Source organism: Sabethes cyaneus, chromosome 2, assembly GCF_943734655.1.
Source record: "Sabethes cyaneus chromosome 2, idSabCyanKW18_F2, whole genome shotgun sequence".
NCBI lineage: Eukaryota > Metazoa > Arthropoda > Insecta > Diptera > Culicidae > Sabethes > Sabethes cyaneus.
In genome coordinates this window covers 143,105,765-143,130,943 of record NC_071354.1, presented here as the reverse complement: position 1 = coordinate 143,130,943, position 25,179 = coordinate 143,105,765, and the positions used below count along the sequence as shown (strand labels likewise).

The 25,179-nt window shown below is 41.8% G+C and overlaps 3 protein-coding genes across 3 annotated transcripts; all 3 read right to left on the bottom strand.

Annotated features, from left to right (window-relative positions):
• Nucleotides 1-2,297: 2,297 nt before the first annotated feature.
• On the bottom strand, nt 2,298-8,654 carry LOC128736113 (uncharacterized). Its single transcript, XM_053830594.1, has one exon. It carries the CDS (start codon nt 8,652-8,654, stop codon nt 2,298-2,300), a length of 6,357 nt encoding a protein of 2,118 aa, XP_053686569.1.
• A 6,421-nt stretch (nt 8,655-15,075) lies between these two features.
• LOC128737393 (transcription factor grauzone-like) lies at nt 15,076-17,309 on the bottom strand. Its single transcript, XM_053832020.1, has 6 exons — nt 17,116-17,309; nt 16,906-17,053; nt 16,126-16,849; nt 15,892-16,071; nt 15,629-15,827; nt 15,076-15,328 (listed from the first exon to the last, which is right to left on the bottom strand). The coding sequence occupies exons 1-6, from the start codon at nt 17,254-17,256 to the stop codon at nt 15,134-15,136; spliced, it is 1,587 nt and encodes a 528-aa protein (XP_053687995.1). The 5' UTR covers nt 17,257-17,309; the 3' UTR covers nt 15,076-15,133.
• Nucleotides 17,310-19,890: 2,581 nt separating this feature from the next.
• LOC128733885 (alpha-1,3-mannosyl-glycoprotein 2-beta-N-acetylglucosaminyltransferase) lies at nt 19,891-23,344 on the bottom strand. The gene is made up of 6 exons (XM_053827735.1): nt 23,273-23,344; nt 22,086-23,171; nt 21,720-21,824; nt 21,567-21,657; nt 21,336-21,506; nt 19,891-21,280 (listed from the first exon to the last, which is right to left on the bottom strand). The coding sequence occupies exons 2-6, from the start codon at nt 22,997-22,999 to the stop codon at nt 21,167-21,169; spliced, it is 1,395 nt and encodes a 464-aa protein (XP_053683710.1). The 5' UTR covers nt 23,000-23,171; nt 23,273-23,344; the 3' UTR covers nt 19,891-21,166.
• Nucleotides 23,345-25,179: the final 1,835 nt, after the last annotated feature.

Genomic DNA, 25,179 nt, shown 5'->3' with positions numbered 1-25,179 from the left:
GATGCGGCTCTCTACTCACGGGTCAAGATTCATTCTGCCTGATCTCTGACTGTGTGCTGGAGGGTGAGCTAAAACAAAAGGAGAGCCGAACAGTCATGGCCAGCAGGATGGCCGTACAATCGCTCAAACAATCTAAAAATATATAACGTAATCCTATATATCCTATCCTATATAAAAGTAATAAAACGGGGCATACCACAATAGTTCAAAATACTGGACGCAGTGGTAAGAGTACCCAACAGAAGAGGAAAATATATCAGCTTTTACATGAATCGGCTGCTGGCGTCATAAGCTAGCTATTCGTTATGAAAACTTTGGTTAAAATGCATTTATGTCGCCGCATTAATTAGAAGACAGGGATACCAAAGGGAGTCTCTCAGTGTTACTTAGATTCTTTTGCAGAGGTGGGCACCGCTAATCAGCTAACCGCTAACCTTTTAGCCAGCGAGTAGTGCGCTCGCTAGGTTTTAAATATGTTAGCGCTTTCATTAGCTTCCGATAAGTTAAAGTGCCACTAAATAAACTACTAGTCGCTAATTTTAAAAATAATAACAAAACTAAGTGTGCGATTTCTTGTAAATTGATAAAATTGGTCGCTGCTGTTCGCGACGCGAGTAAATATAATTTATTCATGGCTAGTTGTACTATTTCTAAAAATTATTTGTAAAAATTAGTGGCTGGTAGTTTATTTAGTAGTACTTATATTTATAAGAAGCTAATAGAAGCCCTAGCACATTTAAAACTTAGCGAACGCACTACTCGCTAGCTAAATTGTTAGCGGTGATTAGGGGCCGATTAGCGGTGATTAGGGGCTGATTAGCGGTGCCCATCTCTGTTCTTTTGAAAAGTTTCGCGAGATATCTTCCACGCCAAATTCCCGAAGAAGATCTTTCTGTGGCTGACGATCAGAGTGAAGAGAATGTTCAAGTCACGGTTATTTTGTTCAGGGTTTCCGGTGAACGAGGAAATACGAAGATACAGTATGAATTACCTACCGGAAATTGCCGCCTTCATAAAAAAATATCTCGAAAAGAATGTGGTCTTTTGGCCGGACCTGGTCTTGGCCCATCAAGCCTAAAGATCACTAGAGGAGATGGACCAGCTGAAGATGAAGGTTGTACCGACGATCATCAACTCTCCCAACGTCCCCCAACTGCGATCAATAATTAATTTTAGGGTGAAGCTCAAACGGAGCAATTACTACAATAATTTTGTGGCCAAAACGGAAAAGGACCTGATCGCCTATCTTTTGATCGACTATAGCGAACATTCCGGAGAACAGCTGTAAAGTCAACTGGCAGGGCGTCGAAGCATTTTGACGGAGGACTACGTCTTTGTTTACTATACTGGGACTGGGTAGCACTTTGTGAAAACGAAAATAGAAGTGTAACGTTTGAATGAAAGATTTCAAATGCTAATAACTACCAAACTACTGAACGAAATTGAACAATTTATATGTCGTTGGATAGATAAAATGACCAGCAATTTTATGGAGGGCGTAAGAGAGCAATTTTGTGGAGGGCGTAAGAGGGGGGGGGCTCCTATACAAATGAAACACAAATTTCCTCAAAGCTCGAGAGCTAATCAAGCAAATGGAACCAAATTTGGTATGTGGTGGTTTCAGACGGCAAAAATTTTTTCTATGGTGAATTGAGACCCCTCTGCTCTTTAGGAGGGGGGCTCCCATACAAATGAAATACAAATTTCCTCATAACTCTAGAACTAATCAAACAAACGGGACTAAATTTGGCATGTGGGGGTTTTTAGAGGTGAGAATTTTTTCTACGATGTACTGAGACCCTTCTCCTTCTAAGATGGGGGGTGTTGCGAATGACACCGTCTTTTAGTTGCGTACTTGGCAGCTTTAAAGCTGTAATTTTATTTAATATTTTAGTTATTAATATAATACGATAGGTAAGTATAATCAATTACATATTCAGTGTTCTTTCCGTAATTTTCCAGGTTCTACGTCTGCGGCCAACGGATTCACCGAGGATTTTCTACAGGTAAGTATGGTAAGTATCGTTTTAGGTTACAAACTCAACGCAACTTTATGCAGTATTACAATCACTTAACGTACCAGATGTTTTCTGCTCACTAGCTATTTACAGCTTACTTTATTCGACGGCTTGGCAAATTATCTATGATGCTAAATCAATTGCTTTAATAAGTTTAACTATACTTTCGAACGGCTCACTTACAAACGACGATCAATTTTGCTGACTAATGAACTACTTTGTAAACAAACTAACCCGTCAATCCGTCAATGTACTTGGTCGTAATGAAAGGTAAGTTGTTCACTTCTCCGTGACGAGGGGCTCGTCGACATCCCCCGACCCGTGAACCACTTCCGTTTCCGAAGCAACTACCTCCGTATTTTCACCGGCCGACACATCCAACAGCGCCAGCTTTACGGCAGGCCTAGCGAACACTCCTCTACTTGTCTGCACCATAGCCCGTCTCACCTGACCCGACTTATCCGGAAAGATTTCGAGTATACGCCCTCGTTCCCATTGATTCCTAGCATGTTCGTCGACGATTATGACTAGATCGCCCGGTTTCAGCGGTTTTACTGCTTCGAACCACTTTGTGCGCCTCGTTAACGTCGGAAGATATTCCCGCACCCATCTGCGCCACAAATTGTCCACGATCTGCTGCGATAGCTTCCAGCTGTCTCGTAGGACGTTTCCGCTAGTCATACCAGTCACTGGTTGCTTGATACCGATCGATCCGTACAGCAGGAAGTGATTTGGCGTGAGAGCTTCATCGTCTGCTGGCTCCAGAGGAACGTAAGTCAGTGGTCGCGAGTTTACAATCGCTTCAGCCTCCAACATAATCGTTTCTAGCACCTCATCGCTGAGAAGTCGCGGGCTCTCCGACACAGCCTTCATCGCCGCCTTCACGGACTTAACCATTCGCTCCCATGGTCCTCCCATGTGCGGAGCTGCCGGAACGTTGAAATGCCACTGGGTATATGCGTTGGTAAATGTAGCTGCACAGTCCTCGACTATTCGCTGGATCTTCTGCTTTTCTTCTGACAATTGGCGGTTGGCGCCCACAAAGTTTGTGCCATTGTCCGAGAATACTTGCAACGGCGCCCCCCGTCTGGCAACAAATCTTCTGAATGCCATGACGCAAGCTTTCGACGAAAGACTGTGAGCCAGCTCGAGATGTATGGCCCGTATCGTTAGACATGTGAACAGACAAATCCACCTCTTCGTCACGCTGCGCCCGACTTTTACTTCGAAGGGTCCCATGTAATCTACTCCGACGTACGTGAACGGTCGAATAAACGGTGTTAGGCGAACTCTCGGTAAGGATCCCATCAATGGTGGGGCAGGGGCTGCTTTCTTGACCTTACAATGCTGACAGCTTCTTCCCACTTTCCGCACGAGTACCCGAAGTTTGGGTATGTAAAATTCCTGCCGTAGCTCATTGCAGACAGTTTCGCCGTTGGCGTGCAAAAACCGTCGGTGGAACGACTGTACTAACAGAAACGTGATACGATGATCCCTGGGAAGAACTACAGGATATTTCGTTGCATATGGAATGTGCTGTGCACTTCCAATCCGACTTCCTACCCGAACAACACCACATTCGTCGAGGAATGGTACTAGCGAATGCAGCGAGCTGCTTCTCCCAACACTGCGACCATGTTTCAACTCATCAACCTCTGCCGAATACATCTGCCCTTGAGCCTGGCGCCATAAAGTCACCTCCGCTTTCATGAAGTCGTACTGATCCAGATTCTGCCGCCGACAATCTCCGCCCAAAGCTCGCTTCCAGACTCTCACTGCTCGGTGCACGTAAGCCATCGCACGCACTAGACGATTCCAGTTCGAGAAACGTTCGACGTTAACTATGGGTTCTACCGGCTGGTGTACGGCCACCATGCGAAGTTCTTCGCATGCAGCATTTTCTTCATCAACCGCTACTGATTGTTTAGGCCACCGCTCTTTCGATTCTCGTAGAAACGTCGGTCCTTGGAACCAACGATTTTCCGGGTCGAACGACGGTCCGGTGTTCCACTTTGTGGCATCATCAGCCACATTGAGCTTCGATGGTACGTAATACCATTCGTCCACGCTGGTAAGCGAGAGAATTTCACCGACTCGAAATGAAACGAACTGATGATAACGGCGGTTATCCGAACGAAGCCACGCCAAGACTGTAGCTGAGTCTGTCCACAAATACCGCTTCTGAATGTTGATGGTGAGCGCCAAACGAATATTTTGTATCAAGCGCGCTCCCATCATGGCAGCCTGCAGCTCCAATCGAGGAATTGAAAGCGTTCGCAGCGGCGCTACTTTTGTTTTTGCCGCGACCAATGAGGACCAGGCACCTTCATTACCCGACATTCTTAAGTAAGCTACACAAGAACAAGCGGCTGTGCTCGCATCCGTGAACACATGTAGTTCAATTTCATTCACTTCCTCTGGTCGAAGAGGTCCGAAGAAACAACGGGGCACCTTTACTTCGCCAATCGCAACGTACAGTGCAATCCATCTACTCCATAGATTATACAGATGCTCTGCTATGGGCTCGTCCCAGCCAGTACCTGTTCGCCAGATCTCCTGCATCAAAACTTTGCCTTGTACTACAAAGTGCGCGACAAATCCCAGCGGATCGTACAACTTCATCACGGTTCGTAGAACTTGCCGTTTTGTTGGGACTGTTTCATTGTTTAACGCTTCTTCTAACTCTGGCTGATCAAAAGTGAAATGATCCGCTGCAGGTACCCACACCACACCTAGAACGCGTTCGTGTAGCTTTTCCTTTTCGAAGGCCAGTGATTTACTGTCTGGTGATCCAGTCTCTCCTAAGAGATCGAGTACATCCTGCGAGTTGGACAGAACTTTCCCGAACTCAAACCCTGCTGCGGCGTGAATCCGTTTTACTTGTTGGACAAGCTGTACGGCTTCTTCTACCGAGTCGACACTGCTGAGGAAATCATCCACGTAGTGGTCTTTGATTATTGCGTTTACTGCCCTGGGGTATAGATCTGCATAGTCTAAAGCGTTTCTGTTTTTTACGTACTGTGCCGTGCACGGAGAGCATGTGGCCCCGAACATTGCCACGTTGACCACGTAGACCTGGACCTCATCCTCTGAATTGGCGCGCCATAGAAAGCACTGCGACCACTTATCCGCCTCACGAATGAGAATTCTCAGGAACATTTCCCGAATATCGGAGCATACTGCGTATTTGCCTTCTCTAAACCGCAACAGAACTTCTACAAGTGAAACGAGGAGATCCGGACCTTTCAACAGCATGTCGTTAAAGGAAACACCTCCTGCTTTCGCCGCGGCATCCCAAACCATTCGGATTTTGTTCGGTTTCTTGGGATTTGTCACCACTCCTAACGGGAGGTACCACACTCGTTGCGAGTTGATGTTAGTCAGCTCATCCGCTGACACCTTACGGACATACTGCTTCTGTTCGAAACTTTCGATTTGCTCATTAACCCTTCTGCGCAACTCCGGATCTTTTGCGAGCCGTTTCTCCAAACCTCTCAACCTGCTAACTGCCATTGGGAAGCTATCGGGGAAGTTAACATTTTCACTTCGCCAGAGCAGGCCCGTTTCCATACGAGCTCCTTTCCGTATCGTTGTCGATTCTAGGATGCTGCGTGCTCGCTTGTCTTCCTCAGCTTCGAGCTGTTTCGTCACCACGGCATCCTCCACGGCGAAAAACTTCCGCATTGACTCGTGCAGGTCGATATTAGTCATTTCTTCGCAGGTGTGAACATGCAATTGTTCAACAGGTTCCTTATTTCCGGAGTTTCTTCCGTATACGCACCACCCCAGCCTAGTTTTAGTTGCGACTGGCTCATTGCTAAGGCCCTCGCGCGTCTTCAGACTGGTTAGCAGATGCACATGCTCTAAACCGACGATCATGCCTGGTTTAGCGCTAGCGTAACTTGCCACTGGAAGTCCCTGCAGATGCGGGAAATTATTCGACAGCTCAGCGTAATTCATTGTTTGACTGGGAAGTCCCAGGTCCCGCACCGTCCGCACGTTGCCCAGTTGAAATATTTTCTCACTGGAACCGGATATTTTCACGCTTAAGCGCCTGGAAGTCTTCTCGTGTCTGCTGATCTTTCCCGTCCAACTCAACAAAAGATCGTCAGGCGTACCTTCGATGCCCAACTGCGCAGCGATTCCTTCTTCCAGCAACGTCGATGACGATCCGTCGTCTAAAAACACGAACGTTTCGACTTGCGTCCCATCTCCATACAGCGTGACTGGTAGATACCGAAACAGGGAAAACGACTTCGTTTGGTGATGATTATGATGAACGGTTTCATTAGATCTCGCGCCGTCTGCTGCGTCACTCCGGCTACTATGCAACAGCATGTGATGGTGTATACGGCATCCATCTACTCCGCATTCTTTTTTCGAACGGCACGGCCATTTCCGATGCGGTATCAGGCACAATCTGCACAAATTCTTCTGCCGCATTGCCTTCCACCGACCTGCAATGTCCAACGACTTGAAGTTGTAGCAATCGATGATCTGATGGCTGTCTTTGCCACAGTAGGAACAGGCTTTCGAGATAGATTCTTCGGCTGAACTCTCCTTTCTCACGGTACTCGCCGACTGAATCGCGTGTGTGAACAACTTTTCCTTGTGCTTTTTCTCCACCTTCGGCTGCTGGGCGTAATTTTGAACTGAATCTCCTCCAACGCACAACTCAGCAGCAAGATTCACTAACTCTGACATAAACCCATTGAACGTCGCCAGATTGACGTGCACAAATCCTTGCTTGAAGGATGCCCACTGCATCTTCAACGGAGAAGGTAGCTTCTCTATCAACTCCTGAAGCAGCATCGGGTTGGACAAGTGCGCTTGCTGGTCGGTCAAGACAATGTGATCAACGAGATTTTGAATTACTAAACCGTAAGCGACTATGCTGCTCAGGTTTTCCGACTTCGGCGGAGGAGCATTCCTGACCTTCTTCAGCAATGAACTGATCAGTATCTCGGGCCTTCCGTAGAGCTTCTGTAGCGTTGCCATTACGTATGGAACGGATGCGGGCAAGAGCAGACGACTTTTAACTGCTTCCAATGCCGCACCCACTAAACTACGCTGCAGCCGAGCTAAATTCTCAGCATCCGTGTACCCGCAGACTTCCGTCGTGTTCTTAAACGAACTGTAAAACATAGGCCACTCTTCGGGATCCCCGCTAAACTTCGGCAACTCCCGCGGCATGACTTGCCTAGCCGCCAACTGGGCGCTAGTTGGTCCTATCCCACTGATCGACGGATTGGTTCTAGCATCACCTACTGCTGGTATTACTGGAACTACTGAAGACGAAATTGCCGTTCCTGGATACTGAAATGGAGCTGAATGTCCAGAATGAACATTCGGATCGCTTGCAATGCCAACCATTGAGGACAACGATGGATATCCGAATAACATAGGCGCTCTATAAGTCGAAGTTGGGTTCGGTACTTGCAACGACGGTTGAGATACAAAACTACCAGTCAAACCATGTGGAAGCAGCCCAGGTGCTTTCGAGACTACACCTGTTGCAGAATAAGAGTACGGGTCTGCATTCGGCAAATGAGACAATTGACTAGTAGTAGCATAAGTAACGCTCGGCCCGTACGGAATTGCCGGAATCAACCCATCTGAGATGGCATTCATTACAGAATTCGAATAAACTGGTGCCGTACCTAGATGACCAGAAACATTTTGGACACCGATCAACGCAGAAGTAGGATTCATTGGCACCGCTGGTACAGACGACACTATCGTCGTAGAAACGATCGGGGCAGCAACCGCGAACGTTACTATACTTTCACCAGTTGTTGCTACTACCGCCACTGGAACTGTTGAGATCGCAGATATACAGGTTGAGGAGCTTCCGGGCATCGATGTAACGGCTAAAGCTTCGTATGACTTCGCCAAAGCTGTGACGTTACCACCGGGAACGGGGATCGTTAGATCCGGATACAGCATACCCTGATTCAGCGCAATCATCTGGGAGGAGGTTCCTACAATCGAACAAACTGTGGTCGATGGCAACGCAGTAGTTACAGGATTCACCTTACTAACGGCGGCAACTGGTAGGGTAGCTTTCTGTCCGGATATAGATGGCTTCGACTGTCCAATTCCGTCCCTTTGAACGTCTTTGGCGATCCACTTCTCCATCCGTTCGCGTTTACTTTTTACGCTAACTCCGCTCTTCCTACTGCACGACTCCTTTTCGTCTTCTATCTGCGCCATCAACTTGTACTTTTCTTTCAAGTACTCCTGCTCCTCCTCTATCTCCTTCAACTTAGCCTCCTCTTCCTGCTTCCGCGCACGCAGCTCTTCTTCCGCGCGCTTCTTCTTTAACTTCCGCTGCTCCTCTAGCAGTTGCAAGCTGAGCTGCAATTTCTGGGACACCCGGCTACTCTTACTGACTGACGACTCGTTGAACGACACAGCCGACTTCGATCCAACCTCCGAGTTTGCTATGCAATCACTGCACTTCCAGCTTTTCTCTGGCTCCGCAATCGATTCGTTCACACCCGCGCAATGGAAGTGTACCCACGAATCGCACACGTCACAACACACCATACCTTCCTGCACATCGGTACGATCGCACTTTTTACAGAACTTCGCGTTGCTCGCGGTGGTCGTCGCGTTATCGTTTCCGTCTGACATTTCGAAACGCGATTTAGTTCTCCTACCCGCTGATTGACTATAACACTGACTGATTTCTAATTTCTAACCTTACTTAGGTAACTATTCTTAGGACTAGCAGCTTACAATGGCTGGGCAGAACGAAATGATACTGACTAGTTGTTGTAGTCCGCACCCAACGCTGCAGATGAAACCCGTTGCTCTGGCAATGACGTCCTACTTCGAGGCTGGCAAACTTCACAAATCATCCAACTCCGGATGAATATCTTTAAAGAATGTTGCGAATGACACCGTCTTTTAGTTGCGTACTTGGCAGCTTTAAAGCTGTAATTTTATTTAATATTTTAGTTATTAATATAATACGATAGGTAAGTATAATCAATTACATATTCAGTGTTCTTTCCGTAATTTTCCAGGTTCTACGTCTGCGGCCAACGGATTCACCGAGGATTTTCTACAGGTAAGTATGGTAAGTATCGTTTTAGGTTACAAACTCAACGCAACTTTATGCAGTATTACAATCACTTAACGTACCAGATGTTTTCTGCTCACTAGCTATTTACAGCTTACTTTATTCGACGGCTTGGCAAATTATCTATGATGCTAAATCAATTGCTTTAATAAGTTTAACTATACTTTCGAACGGCTCACTTACAAACGACGATCAATTTTGCTGACTAATGAACTACTTTGTAAACAAACTAACCCGTCAATCCGTCAATGTACTTGGTCGTAATGAAAGGTAAGTTGTTCACTTCTCCGTGACGAGGGGCTCGTCGACAGGGGGCTCCCATACAAATGAAATATAAATTTCCTTATAACTCTATAACTAATCGAGCAAAAGGAACCAAATTTGACATGTAGGGGTTTCACAAGGCAGGAATTTTATCTATGGTGAATCAGGACCTTTGTCTTCTTTATGAAGGGGGGATCCCATACAAATGAAATACAAATTTGTTCATAACTCGAGAAATAATCAAGCAAATGGAACCAAATTTGGCATGAGGGTTTTTTTTGATGCATGAATTTATTTTATGATGGTTTGAGACCCCTCACATGTTATATGTTCTGCTCTGTAACAAGCGGTGAGCTGTGAAAGTAAACTAGTAAAACATTCTCAGATCAAAAGATAATGATTCGACGCCGCTAACTTACGTACCTGTAGCCATTCATGCTAACAAAGGACATTCGAATGGCACGTCGTATTTGCTATGAACGTGCTTTGGCTTTAATATTATTTGTGACCAATGGCCCTTTTAAAGGCCACAAGCGAGTTAAAGTAAGATTATTGAAACATGTCAAACTACGCCTAATTTTAATTTTATTTCACCATCTTCGACTACGTCGTACAGATTGCATACTTAATAACTAATTTATGCCTCGGATTCTATTACTAAACACATTTCTAGGCAGAGTAAAATCGAACACATTACAAACGTCGTTGAAGGAACGCAAGCAGAGATTAAAACAATTATTCACACCATAATTTGTTCTGTGGAATTGGATGGCCAATAACGGTGGATTTCGAAGCCGACGAGGAGGTACACGGTATCTGGTACAGGAGTTCCGGGCAATCCACATTGCCTGTTATAAGGTCGAATATAAATAGACGCTGCTGTTTGACGCGCCGGACTCCTAGTGTATCCAGGCTAATCAGTTGACAACGGTCTATGTAACTGGGAAGATTGACTGGATCATTCCACGGTAGCTGACGCAAGGCGAATCGCAATTTTTTTTGTGAATTCGCTCAATCGCAAGGATCTGTGCTACGTGTGCATGAGCCCAAACCGGGGAAGCATACTCCAAAACGCTGCGTACGAGAGAGCAATATAGCGTCTTGAGGCAATAAACGTCAGTAAATCCAGACGCATGGCGTCGCATAAAACCAAGCACGGTGTATGCTTTAGCAGTGACTCTACTTATATGCTCGTCGAACCTCAATTTAGAGTCAATATTAACGCCTAGTTCGAGAATAGGGTTAAAACGTTCCAGATAATCCGATCCCATGCTGTATTGATGAAGAAAAACAGTGTTACGGCGACTGCATGATATTACTTTACACTTATTGCTGTTAACACGCATCCCGTTGTCACTGCACCAGACTAGCAAACGATTAATATCCTCCTGTAATGCGACACAATCGGCAGGGGCAGCAATCACCCGAAAATTTTTTAGATCGTCGGCAAACGATAATTTCGATGATGACAGCAGCTCGACCAGGTCATTAATATAAATCATAAAGATGAGCGGGACAAGCACACTGCCTTGAGGGACACCAGACGATATGTCAAATGTTCTGGAGCGCACAGAGTTTACTGTAACGAATGCTTTGCAATCGGATAAGTATGAGTAAAGCCATTCGGTAAACCATGAGGAAAATCCGATGTAGTTCAGTTTTTCAATAATGAGGTTGTGTGGTACAGTATCAAAAGCTTCCGCCAAATCAAAATAGATCGTATCCACTTGCCGCTTAGTTTCTAGTGACTTAGATTCTGAGACGTAGCACATAAGATTTGATGTTGTCGAACGATACTTCATAAATCCATGCTCTCTGTTAGAGATGATCGGTGCAACTGACCTGTATATAGTTGTATGGAGTAGTTTTTCGAATACCTCGCTGAGGCTGCAAAGTATGGATATGCCACGGTAGTTGGTGACCGATTTGCAACTTCCGGACTTATGGATCGGCACAATGGACGCCATTTTCCATGCATTTGGGAACGATCCACTACTGATTGGGCGGTTAAAAACAACGGTAATTGGTGATGCAAGCGAAACGGCGCAGTTTTTTAAAAATACTGGTGGTAGAGTGCCTGTTCCGGGTCCTTTCGATGAATCGAGATCTTCAAGAGCTTTCCGAACCTCGTCTATAGAAAACTGCACTAGTGGTAGATTAATATCACGGAGCGATATATGCTCGAAGCCGTTGTGTTGCTATACAGGTGATGCTTTACCAAATCATATGTTGCGGTAAGGACAGCTTTGTACTCATCCTCATGCTCCCGAAATTTAGCTCTATCAGATTCGCTTTTAGTAAAGAAATATTGGTTGTGCATTTTACGGAGGTTGTTACGAAGGTTTCGAAGCTGAGGGGTCCACCACGGTTGCTTGAAGTTGGAGACCAACACTTATCTTTTTTTGGGCACATGTCTAGTGATAACACCTAAAAGTGAATCATAGACAGTAAGTAGCATCTGGTCAACTGAATCAGTGTGAGAAAATCGATTGTCCCACTCCATGTCCGCAAAAATAGAGTTCAACAGATCATAGTCACATGCAGAGTAGTCAAATCTGATCTGATCAACTTGGTCGTCAGATATTGTCGCGTCCATCTCGTCAAGTAATAAAATGTATGGTTCGTGATGATAGTCTACAGGCAACAGTGAAGAGAGCGGTGCTACTATATCAAGATATTCTGGGTTATTGGTAAATACCAGGTCCAAGAGCCTACCATTCGTGTTGACAATATGATTAATTTGTCTCAAGCCATTGGAAAACATTGCGTCTGTAAAGTGTAATTCCATCTCAGCTGCGGCACACGAAGGAATAATCTTATTTAATACAATAATCTGTGGGCTGGTCATTCATTACTATTTCAACCTTTATGATCCATATAAGCGATCTTTAAAAGAAATCTCTATGTTTCAATGGTTGCAGGCGTTGTACTTATGAACCCCCGTCCACGTATTTTCAAATCCACTCTTGCATTCAATGATATGAAGAATTGAATCTGAATATTTCGCTCTTCCCTTTTAATAATTCACTTAACCTTCCTAGTGCATTGGGGTCGTTTTCGACCCATCGGCATACTTACAAAGCTTGATACTCAGTAACGGAACGAGCTAGAGACTTGAAATTTTCTGACTTTTCCTAACTTTGGAAAATTAGCATTGTGGGGGAGTTTCAGCTTTCAGCGACATCTGGAAGAGCCACAGCAAAAAAAGTTACATATTATGCATTAAGGGTCGAAAACGACCCAAGTTTTGAAATTGCTCTCATTCATCCATTTTCAATCCGAATTTCGTTTTCTTTACCTCGTTTGAAAGATATGGCCAAAAACTAGTACCCAAGGTATGTTGGGGAATATTTGTTGACTGATGGCCACTTCTGCGTCGGTTCCGGAACACCCCCTACCAAGTCCCGGGGAACATTGTTATATTTTGAGATAATTCATTTTGCGGCACATCAAATCACATTGGCTTGATAAAATAAGACTAGTGGAAGTACAACGGGGACATTTTGGACCCGAATGGCCCCTTCCCCATCAGTTACGGAACATCCGGTACCTGGTTTTTGAGGCCAATTTTGAATTTTAGGATGATTTCTATTGCGGCACGTCAAATTTCATCACATTGATAACATAAGACTATTGAAAGTATAATAAACACATGTTGAAGGCAAATGGCCACATCAGCATCGGTCCTGGAACATCCGGTACCCGGTTTTTGGGGACATTTTTGTATTTTAGAATAACTCATAATGCGACATATCAAAACACATCGGCTTGATAAAATAAGACTGATGGAAGTAAAACAATGTCATTTAGAAGCCAAATGGCCACTTTACCATCGGTACTGGGTCATCCGGTACCAGTTTCGGGGGACATTTTTGACTTTTGAGATAATTCACCATGCGGCACCTCAAATCACATCGCGTTGATAAAATAACAACAATGGAAGTATAATGGGGCGTCAGTCGCATATAATCCGGTACCCGGTATTTATAATGAACCGTAAAACGGGGTAACTCGGGGCATATGATTTACCCTGTAATCCAAAAATGTCCCCAAAACCCGGATACCGGATGTTCCGGAACCGATGGTAAAATGGCCATTTGGCTTCTAAATGACCTTATTTTATTTTCATCAGTCTTATTTAATCAAGCCGATGTGATTTGATGTGTCGCAAGATGGGTTATCCTAAAATACAAAAATGGCCCCAAAACCCGGGTACCGGATGTTCCGGGACCAATGCTGATGTAGCCATTTGCCTTCAAAATGTCTTTATTATACTTTCAATAGTCTTACGTTATCAAGCTGATGTAATTTGACGTGTCGCAAGATAAATCATCCTAAAATTTAAAATTGTCCTCAAAAACCGGGTACCGTATGTTCCAGAACCAATGAGGAAATGGCCGCTTGGGTCCAAAATGTTCCCATTGCACTTCCATTAATCTTATTTTGTCAAGCCAATGTGATTTGATGTGCCGCAAAATGAATTATCTCAAAACATAAAAATGTTCCCCGGGACCTGGTAGGGGGTGTTCCGGAACTGACGCAGAAGTGGCCATCAGTCAACAAATATTCCCCAACATACCTTGGGTGCTAGTTTTTGGCCATAGCTTTCAAACGAGGTAAAGAAAACGAAATTCGGATTGAAAATGGATGAATGAGAGCAATTTCAAAACTTGGGTCGTTTTCGACCCTTAATGCATAATATGTAACTTTTTTCTAATGCATTAGGAAGGTTAAACAATGGCACTCACAGATTACATTAGTCTTTGATCAAATGATCTGATATAGTCCTACGTCACCCTTCCGTACAGACCTTACGGCTGTATACCTTGTAGTTTTTTTATAGAAGGCTTAATAAACGTAGGATTTAAAAAAAATGTTTCATTGAATTATTTTTTGTGATTTTTTTTCATCGCCTGGAAGGAACACTGATTTAAGATACAATGGGGCGGTTGGGTTTCCGCCAAGGCCGCCACAATGTCACGCTACGGCTCTGTCTATAATTTCCCGCTACCTCTCGTCAAAGTCTGATATAATTTTTATAAATACAACTGGTGGTCAGAAACAATAAAACTCGCAAAATAATTATTTTACTGTTTTGTTTTTTATTTTGTTTGTCTAAACTATGGAACTGAGCTACGTTTAGTTTCAGTATCATCTGCAGAAGTTTAATAAACGTATCTATATGTATTGAATAAACATTTTACTGTACGTTGCATAACAGTCATACAAACGCATCTCCTACGCAAATAATCAGCATTGTGCTGTTTAAATTTTTCTAACCCAATTGAACAGGCATTGAACTGAGGTGTTCAGAAACAGTTTGAAAGCAGTAATGCAGCATGTGCTGAATTAAAGCTGCAGGTTAAACGTTCAAAAAGCAAACATTGTTCCTTGGGATGTACGCCTCCCTCGTACAATAACCGTCCGACCAAATAGAAGTGGTAGAAGGGTTCATGTGTTTGGGATTCCTTGCGTAGATTTTTCAAACGATCGGTGTGTAAATATTGAAAATCGACCAAGAAACCTCTGCACTATTAACGGTCTGAACCTGACCACTTTTCGTATATACATTTTTTGGAATGACACCCAACACCTAACCTTGCCGTAAGGCGCAGTCCTACGTCAAAAACATAAGAAAAGCATAGCGGATATACCTATTTTGCCACATATCGTTTTTAACAGATTTATTTGTTCGTTGTAATCGATTTTAACATTGTATGATCTTAATGTGAAATGGTTCTACTCTTTCTCAAAACCAACAGGCTTAGCTGTTAATCTCCGCTTTAGTAATTGCTTCATTTTCCCCAATAAATGGCAGTTGACTTTTTCGTTTCAATTCCTCCCATTCATGCGGATGTGCTTTTTTCTTGTGCGCATGCATGTTTGCTGAAGAGTTGAATGTTTTCGCACAAAATGGACACTGATATAACACTTCTCCCGTATGGGTCGCCATGTGTTCCTACAAACAGGTTGCATTTTGCAGTTATAAATAATTTCACCATATTAAGCCTGTCCGCACCATATTCAAGACAGTGCCCAATTCTGGACAGGTGCAAGTTTGTCGTAAATATTGACAGAATGTTGAATATTGACAGCTATTTAAATAATTTAATTACTACCTCTACTAATTTATTACAAAAACTGTTTGTCGATATTAGAGAAAAAGGTACAGCTATTCAAAATTCAAGCACTGTCTTGGAGAACTATATTGGCACGGGAATTGTAAATTATATACTTATCACATTAGCAGTTAGCTTACTATCAATGAAAACTGCCTTTTGAATGCCTTTGTACAAAGGCTACATTGAAACAGTTTTTCTTTTTTATGAACGAAACTAATATGACTTTGTAGGGCCAACACGTTGGGGGCTTTTTTCCCGCAAATTTCACATTCGTGTGTACTACCTTCCCCATCATGACGCAGTACATGTTTACGTAGACTACTAGCATTTTTCATCCTATAAGCAGACAAACAAAATACTATTGTACAATACAGTTTCTGTGATAATGCAAAAAACATACCATTTCAAACATATTTTGCACTGCATTCTTACTTGTTGAAAGGTAATATCATGCTCTTTCCGGTGTTTCTCGAATTGCGAGCTAACTTTGAAACTTTTTGCGCAAACATCACAAATTAACATTTTTGCAGGTTGGTGCCTTAAGCGCATATGAACGTTTAGCAGACTAGTGTTGGCGAACCTGAAAATAATTTATTTACGTATTATTTGATTCTTTCAGTATGTCTTTTCTTACGGCTTGTTGCATATTGGGCAGATGCACTTTTTATCTTCATCAGATAGGTGTTGTAACTGATGTGCATTTAATTGAAACTTTTTTGCAAACGAACGGTCACATTTGCTACACTTGTGCACAAATGATTCGGGAGAACCATGCTGCGCCATGTGAAGGTTTAAACCTGCGCTATTGGAATAGGTTTTATTGCAGGTTACACATTTGAAAGCATTTGGATTAACGTGTCGCGTTACATGCTCTACCAAACGGAATCGTTTGCTAAACTTTCGGTTGCAGCATGTAACGTACGCTCGTGTTTGATGCACTTCTCGGAAGTGTCGCTTAAACTCTAGAAATCTGGTAAAGCATAGAGCACATTCTTCACACTGTAACTTGCAATGATCTGCGATTTTCAAATCTTCGTTTTCGATTTTTTCGATAGCTTTGTTGTTGTGCTTTGTTTTTCCGGTTTTTCTAATGGATTTGCACTCGAATTCTTCGTTGAAATTTTCAGCTGCAGATTCATCTGCCGGGTCTCCTGATTCTGAAATCCTGCCTTCGATAATTGTATCAGAGGATAGATATTCTGAAAACTCCAGATGTTCTTCTTCTAAAACAACACCATCATTTTTACCATTGATTTCAAACATCTCCTTCGCAGGACTAGGAATTGTAAAAGAACGTACAACTGCTTTCTCCGAAGGCTCGGTTTTTATACTCGCCGTCTTAGCAGGAAATTGCGTTTCTAAATGGTTACAAGCTTATCATTAATTCAATATAATAACATGTCATGTAACGTACCAACTTCTAGCTCGATGTTGAATTTATCTTCTTGTATAGATATCCTTTTTTCATTATGAGCTTTCCTAACTGCCAAATAAAACATATGAAAAAGTTTTACTTGCTCCCAGCATTCTTCACAAACACATTTGAACTGAAGCTCATTATGCTGCAAACAATAGCAAGTTATATTATGTTACTATGGCCTAAACATTATTAATCATAAGTTACCTGAAACCAAAGGTGCTGCAACAAAACAGGACCTATGTTAGGGTCCAGGTTTTCATCGAAACCAATAGCAATTAAATCACACTTTTCATTTAAACATACGGCACACATGTTTACCTCTAGGTATTCCACTTCAATATCCATGTTTAACCCCAATTCCTAGATTTAATTATGATTTTTGTTCAAAAACATTTCGATCAACAAAATATTTACAAACAGAGCAAACAGCTGTCCTCTCCGAGGCAGCCCTTTCCGTTAATTTTACTCTGGAATTAGGGATGCGCAGTTAGCCAAAGTTCGATATTGTTGACAAGAGTATAGGGTAATCGATTTTATCGATAAGTTTTTCAGGGTTTTGCTCGTCGTTTTTGTTTAAAGTTTGAATATTTAAATATTGAAAAGAAAAAATTGAATAAATAAATAATAATAATTTTATCCCGCATGTATTTTGCAGTAAGGACACTGCACGCAGTCTAAAACCACAAGCGCTTCATTTATAATGGTACTCACCGCTATGTTTCAAAATTTAGCGAATTTTGAGTGCCTTGCCGCCTTTGTAATCTATATAGGTATCTAAATGTCTCTGCAAGTATCCGTCGCAACAAATGGAAGTCGAATAACGACGACTACAGAGACTATAGATTACAGAGGCGTTGAGACACTCAAAATCCGATAAATTTTGAAACAAAATGGAGAGTACCATCATAAATAAAGGTAACTCTCCGCTTTCGTTTAATGGTTTTTGAGTGTCTCGGTGCCTCTGTAATCTATAGTCTCTGTAACGACGACACTTGATTAAAAGCCTGCTCCCAAACGCCGTTCATGCTGTAACTAGTGCGACTGGGTGGCAATCTCAACATTGCAGCGCTCGTGGTTGAACATTTATATTAATCTGTCCCAATAACATAGGGCAGTCAATTCTACATTGTAAGCTATCCGCAGTAAAGTGCTCTGGCGGTAGTCCTGCGAACACGGAGAGATTCTAGATCGATCAACTGACAACGGCTTTCATAGCCGATAGGGCTATGAAGACGGAACGGACTTCTCCATGACAGCTCTCGCCAAGCGAATCTAAGAAGTCGACGATGAACTGACTCAATTCTCTCAGCGCTGTTGTTGCAGTAGTTAGGATTCCAAAAGGAGGAACACTATTCCAGAATTGACCGCACTAGCGAACAGTACAGCGATTTGAGGCAGTATATCAGAAAATTTTTTCGCGATCCTAAAGGACCTTGAGGCTTTGACGACAGCATTCGAGATGCTTGTACCACAGATTGTACGTTAACTGCGAATCTAAGATAATACCCAAGTGTTTGATATGCGAAACACTTGCAATTACTGCGCCTTCGAGTTCATGACGAAACAGAATCGGATCTTTCTTTCGGGAAAATGTGATTGCTGAGCACTTCTCCGGGTTCACTATCATATAGTTCACGTCACAGCAGGTGGCAAAGACCTCGAAGTAATTTAGATGAAGGTGACAGTCGTCAGTCGAGCGGAGCAGAAAAATCAGAGGGTCTAGGTGCCTTCCTTGAGATATTCCTAACCACCAACTGTCGATCGGTGAGATATGAGCAAACTCATTGCAAAAAATTATCGCTAACACCCAGTCTATGTAGTTTTGCAATTGTGATGGTATGGTTTATTTTGTTAATGGCGGCCGGCAGGTCGGTGTATAAAACATCTGTTTGAGCTTATTGGGCCATAAACCTTCCGTTATGTATGATGACACCGCGGATTAGCGCTGGGGAGTGATCAGCACTTACAGTGCATCAGATATTGCTCACAGTGCGAAAGCAGAGCTTCCATGACCACCAGCTCAAATAGTTTCGAAACTCCGCTCAGCGTTGTGATAGTTACGTACCGATCAGTTAGATTCGAGGTTCCATGTTGTTCTAACGAACCAGCCGTCGTATGTTCGAATCTCGAATGGGTGGTGGTGCTATAGCTATATAGTCAGTAGGATCGTTACACTGGCCTGCGAAGTCGGTCGATAAAGAAGGGTAATGTATAAATATGGTTATAGTCAAGGCTTTACTTTAGTATTTGACAGGGGACGTAGGTGCAAATTTTCAATACGGTGGGTAAATCCCAATGCAGATGGACATTCGAAATAAACGAGCAACGGGGTCAGTAAGCAGGCTGCGTCTCTTCAGGAATACGGAAGGTACCTCATCGGGTCCAGGATTAGATGGCCACTTGAGCATAGTCACGACGGCCATCGAAATTATCTCGACATTGATATCAATCATATATTGGGACATTGTTGACTGCTAGGGCAACACGTTCTACGCTTGGTGAAAACACTTGCAAACTTCTTGTAAAGAAAACGGGCTATATCCTGAGGAGCGGCAGCATCTTTCCCTTTGTATTGCATTGATGACGGGAGCCCAGCCACTTTACGTTGCTTGCTTACGTAGTTCCAGAAAGACTTCGGGCGGTGCTTCAATAATCGAATACTGCGTTGATACCGCAAAAAGAATTGGCGACTGACTCGCTTGTACAAAGTATTAATCCTCGGATAATGGAGTTTTAGTGAAAGCGTGCGATACTTCGTGAATCGTCTTAATGGTGCTCTTTTGTATAACTTCAACCTGCGTGGCTTATTTCTTGTGTCAAGAGGGATTTGCACCTAAAATTCCGGGAATGCTTGCCACAGTAATTAAAGAATTGGCTAAACGGTAAAATTTGTGAGTCAAGATTGAAAAGTAACATGGTGCTTAGGAAGTTTCTCTGATATAAAAAAGTAGGACTGATATCACAGCCAAACACTGGCTTACATAATACAATATTATATTATTGTTTTGTGTTTTGTTTAAACAGGCAAAATCATCTTTCAGAAATCTTTTTAAAATAATCGGGCGAATTTGAATTAATTTAATTATTCTTGCCTCATACGAATGCATTTCAGCATTGTGTAACTTCGCCAGTGTAACAAACTGGTTAGCCAAGTATCTTGGATAAATCCTAAAGTATCCTAAATATGCTCATATTTTGATTTCACTGATAAACGTACTCTATTGTATCGGCTGTACACTAGCATTAATGTAGAGTCAGTTCTGGTTTCATACGAATTCGCTGATGGCTGAAATAATTTCAATTTAGTGTTAAGCTACCTTTACTTGGTTGACAATCCTAGCTTTGTGAATCATTTATTAGCCCATTTAAAATGTTTTCAAGGTGCAATGATTTTTCGCGCAACAATTATTGTTACGTTTTTTAACAATTTCTGACACTGCATAATCTTCATCATACTGATGTTCTACATAATGCTTGCGCACTTTCACTACTCTAGTTATGATGCATGTCAAAGAAAAGCCTGCAATGCGTGAGATAATTTATAATTAAGTTTACATTTTTATTACTTCATGTTTAGTGTTGAATACTCGTATTATTACGAATGTACAAATATTATACATATGTTCAAGAAAACTAAATATTAGATTGTTTTTTAACTCATGGTTTCTTTGCAATGAAAGGAATCAAAATAAACTCGTTTATATGTTTAGTACATTTTTTTTATACATGAAAAAAGTTAATAGAAAAATGCTGCCAATGAAGACAATAATGCCGGTTTTGAACTGACTAGTTTCAAACATAATTACAATTATTTTAAAGATTTATCATCTTTTTACCTAGTTAAAAAAATAAATTTTAATTGCCGAGACATTTTTAAAACAATATTTTTATACCTTATTATTAAAACAACCTTACTATGCATACAAAGTTGTGAAAACGAAAGTGTTTTAGGTAAGATTTTGAAAGCAGCTATGAAAACTAATGACCGACAGAAAGGAATGAAATGCTATGAAGCATTTGATAGGTGTCGATGAGGAATAAAAACAGTACAGTCTCATTCTATCATAGAGCGTCTTGTATCTTGCGTTAGATTGAGCATATTGCTTCGCGGGAAACAATAGAATTTCAGTCCATTAAGACGCCCCAGAAATAGTTTTCCTTTCAGAAAAATGTACCAGTTTCAGTTTTGCAACCCCAGTAAATTGCTTAAAAATACGCTAAAACTTTCTCGTCGTTGAAAATGTGCCCGTTGCTGTTAACTCCAAGTGAGATCATAGCCCTTCCAGTTAGTGTTTGGCGCCAGATAAACTCTCTGTCCATTATAGAAGAATGAAACAATACCATGGTATGCTGTACGAGGAACTCCACTCTAAATAGAAAAAATTTCTAGTATTAAGTCAACAACATTAAGCTTTAGGTTTCACCTTGAAGTCGTCCATTAAACCCAAGCTTTTGGTAGCTCGTTTGTACTGTTCTTTGGTAAGGTATGTAATTCTGATTGGCTCTTTTGTTGCCACCTGACCTCGTTTGAGTTCGTCTAGAGTCACAATTGGGCTCTGGTAAACTGTGTTCAGGAACATATTATCGTAAATGGTCTAAAAAGAATAAATGGGTGATCTGTTTTGAAACCTAGCCGATTTTCATCTTTGAAATACCTTTTGCAAATACGTTAAATTCATTTTGGTGAAAGTGGTAAATTCTTCGCTTAGTTTAATATATTTTAGGTGTTTATCAAAAAAGAGACCACTGTAAAACAAGAATGATAGAATTAGCTCTAAGAATCGTTTGTTTAAAAAGTAAATACATACTTTGACACTCCAATTTTTCCGAACGTTCGCGTTCGTGGCAGTTCCGGTCGGATACAAGCTCTTTCTTTACGCTGTTCAGGCTGCCGAATCCAGTCATCCCAAAATCTGGAATTAATATAATCAATAAAGCCCGTATTTTTCCCGTGTTTCCATGTATATAATGGTGCTTTTATCACATCATTATGTAATGTTTATTTGCAAGATATTAACCATAAAGCTTATATAGTTGAGAAAACAAAATGAAAATAATACATAGCTTAAAAGTATGAATCAGATACTGACAAAACCACTTTATTGTTCTGAGCTATCTCTTTCTAATCTCAATTCAATAAAATTCTAAAAAATGTTTTTGAAAATTTAACTTACGCTTTAGGCCATTTTGGTGCCAATTCTTCCCACAAATCCTTAGTCATCATCCATCCGAGGCCTGGGAAGAAATCAGACCGGTAAAGTAGCTCACTGGCAGTATTGTCAATTAACCCATCCTTGCCATTGTCATTCCAAGCTGAGATACACCACAAGGAGCGATCTTTTTTTAAGACGGGATATGTTCCTAAGAAGTATTCGTAAAAGTCCGGAGCAATGCTCAAGTCGTCTTCTACGATAATAACAGATTCAAACCCTTGTTTGAAAACTGTTTTTAGTGCCCATTCATAGTGTCGGGAAATTTTGTAGTATCCTTTGTATTTCTTTTCTTTCGGCAGTACAGTAATATCTGACTGATCAGGTTGTCTAATTAGTGTGACGTTCTCTTTATACGACAATATTAAATTGCGTGTCGGTTCGTGTTCGCAATCCTGAGAAACAATAATCGGAAATTGATCAGCTCTGGGACGATATTTAATCAAATCGTCTAAACATTTGTTAACCGAAAGCCTATTGCAGGCGAATACTAACACTGGTATTATCGGACTGTTCAAGTCATCATTTATGTATTTCAAATTAAATTTGCTGAGTATGACTTCTGCCTCTGGTCTTACTGGAGATTCTGCAACCTCAGCTGGTGTATTGTTTATTTCAATTTCATTCGCTAGTGTAGGCAACGGTTCGGAACTAGTAACTTTTTCTTCTTTCTGCAGGATTCTAATAATTTCACGATAGAGCTTTTCTCTGTTATCCTCCTCTATTTGTATGTTCTGCTCTAGTAGACGAACTTTTTGCAAAACTTCCGACCTTTTTTGTGGTGTGGTATCCTTGAAGTTCCGAAGGAAAATTAGATACGTGGTGAAAATCCATCCTACCAGAATCGCAGCTATAAAAATAGTTTTACGTGGACGCATTTCCAGTATTTTCGGTATTCACAACAACGTTTAATTATTCGGCTGAGCTAAAACTCGTCTTCCAGCGTGTAAGATTCAGCCCATCAGACATAACAAAATGTCTCGAAGGCTACGCTCAGGGATGTCCAGTAGAACAGTAATCATTTTCAGCATAGCTCCAACGTGCCATGTTCTATAAAGTAAATAATCAGTAACAAGTAACGAATTACCTTGAAAATCGGAAATATGAAAGAAAACTAATAAAACAAATAATTTAGTAGGTACGTGGATTACTTTTTGCTTATCTTTAATTAGGGCTTTTGCTTACACAGCTGACAGCGACGGTCTTAGGCTAGAGATGCCAGTTTTCTGGAATAGTCAAGAAAGAATAATCAAGATAAATCATCGAAACGGATTCATAGCCTACACTCTAAAATAGGTTTACCAGAGCAAATAGCTAATTACCAGGGGCTTGCGATGGGTGCCATGTTTTTGTTGCCAACATCTCAGCACATCTCGACAAGGTTGGCAGCAAATCTACCTGTCAGACGGGCGCTATTTTCTTGCATTTCTTGAAATAGCGCCCTTCGTTAAGTCGACTGTCAAACACCGTTCGTTAAGATAGGGATAGCACCCCGCTGCTAATTACTCGTATATCATAATACATCGCACGTTTTCTCTCCGTACATTCCTTTAGTTTTACCGTGAACACGCGGAAAGAAAACATGCGATGTATCCAGCTTTTTACGAGCCATAATGGCGGTCGTGTTCGTAATATTTGAACAAACATTTTTGACATTTCCCTAATACATCGCACATTTTCTTTCCGTACATTCCTTTAGTTTTGCCGTGAACGCGCAGAAAGAAATTGTGCGATGTATTAGGCAAATGTCAAAAACGCTATTCAAATATTACGAACACGTCCGCCATTATGGCTCGTAAAAAGCTGGATTAGGGAAACACAGACTAAGACGTAACACTTCGAACAAATTTTCTAGCAAAACATCGTTTCAATGACACCCCTAATACTTGGAAAAAACACTAGCATCACCTGGTGCAGTCTTCGCGCTACGGAAAGCAGCTTGCTATCCAGCTTTTTACGAGCCATAATGGCGAACGTGTTCGTAATATTTGAACAGCATTTTTGACAGTTCCCTAGTACATCGCACGTTTTCTTTCCGCGCGTTCACGGTAAAACTAAAGGAATGCACGGAAAGAAAACGTGCGATGTATTTGGGAAATGTCAAAAATGTTGTTCAAATATTACGAACACGTCCGCCATTATGGCTCGTAAAAAGCTGGATAAATTGAGCAATGCTATCCAGCTTTTTACGACCCATAATGGCGGACGTGTTCGTAATATTTGAACAGCATTTTTGACATTTCCCTAATACATCGCATGTTTTCTTTCCGTGTGTTCACGGTAAAACTAAAGGAATGTATCCAGCTTTTTACGAGCCATAATGGTGGACGGGTTCGTAATATTTGAACAGCATTTTTGACATTTCCCTATAATACATCGCACGTTTTCTTTCCGTACATTCCTTTAGTTTTACCGTGAACACGCGGAAAAAAACATGCGATGTATTAGGGAAATGTCAAAAATGCTGTTCAAATATTACGAACACGTCCGCCATTATGGGTCGTAAAAAGCTGGATACGGAAAAAACGTGCGATGTCTTAGGGAAATGTCAAAAATGCTGTTCAAATATTACGAACCCGTCCGCCATTATGGCTCGTAAAAAGCTGGGGTGACATTACGATTCTCGTTTCGAGTGATTTTGGTTCGAGACGCCCATTTGTTTAACGTGGTCGAAACGAACCAAAATCACTCGAAACAAGATGCGCAATGTCACCCCTGGATAGCGCATCAATGTGCGAACACAGCGCACCACCTGCGACGTAGTTGCGACACACAGAACTAGAATAAAACCGAATGTCGCACGTCGATTATTACAGTTTTCAATTGCAACAACTATATATACACACTTAAACGATTCGGTAAAACTTACCGAAATCTAAACAGCTGAACGTTCGGTAAAATTTTTTATCCAGCTTTTTACGAGCCATAATGGCGGACGTGTTCGTAATATTTGAACGGCATTTTTGACATTTTCCTAATACATCGCACGTTTTCTTTTCGCGTGTTCACGGTAAAACTAAAGGAATGTACGGAAAGAAAACGTGCGATGTATTAGGGA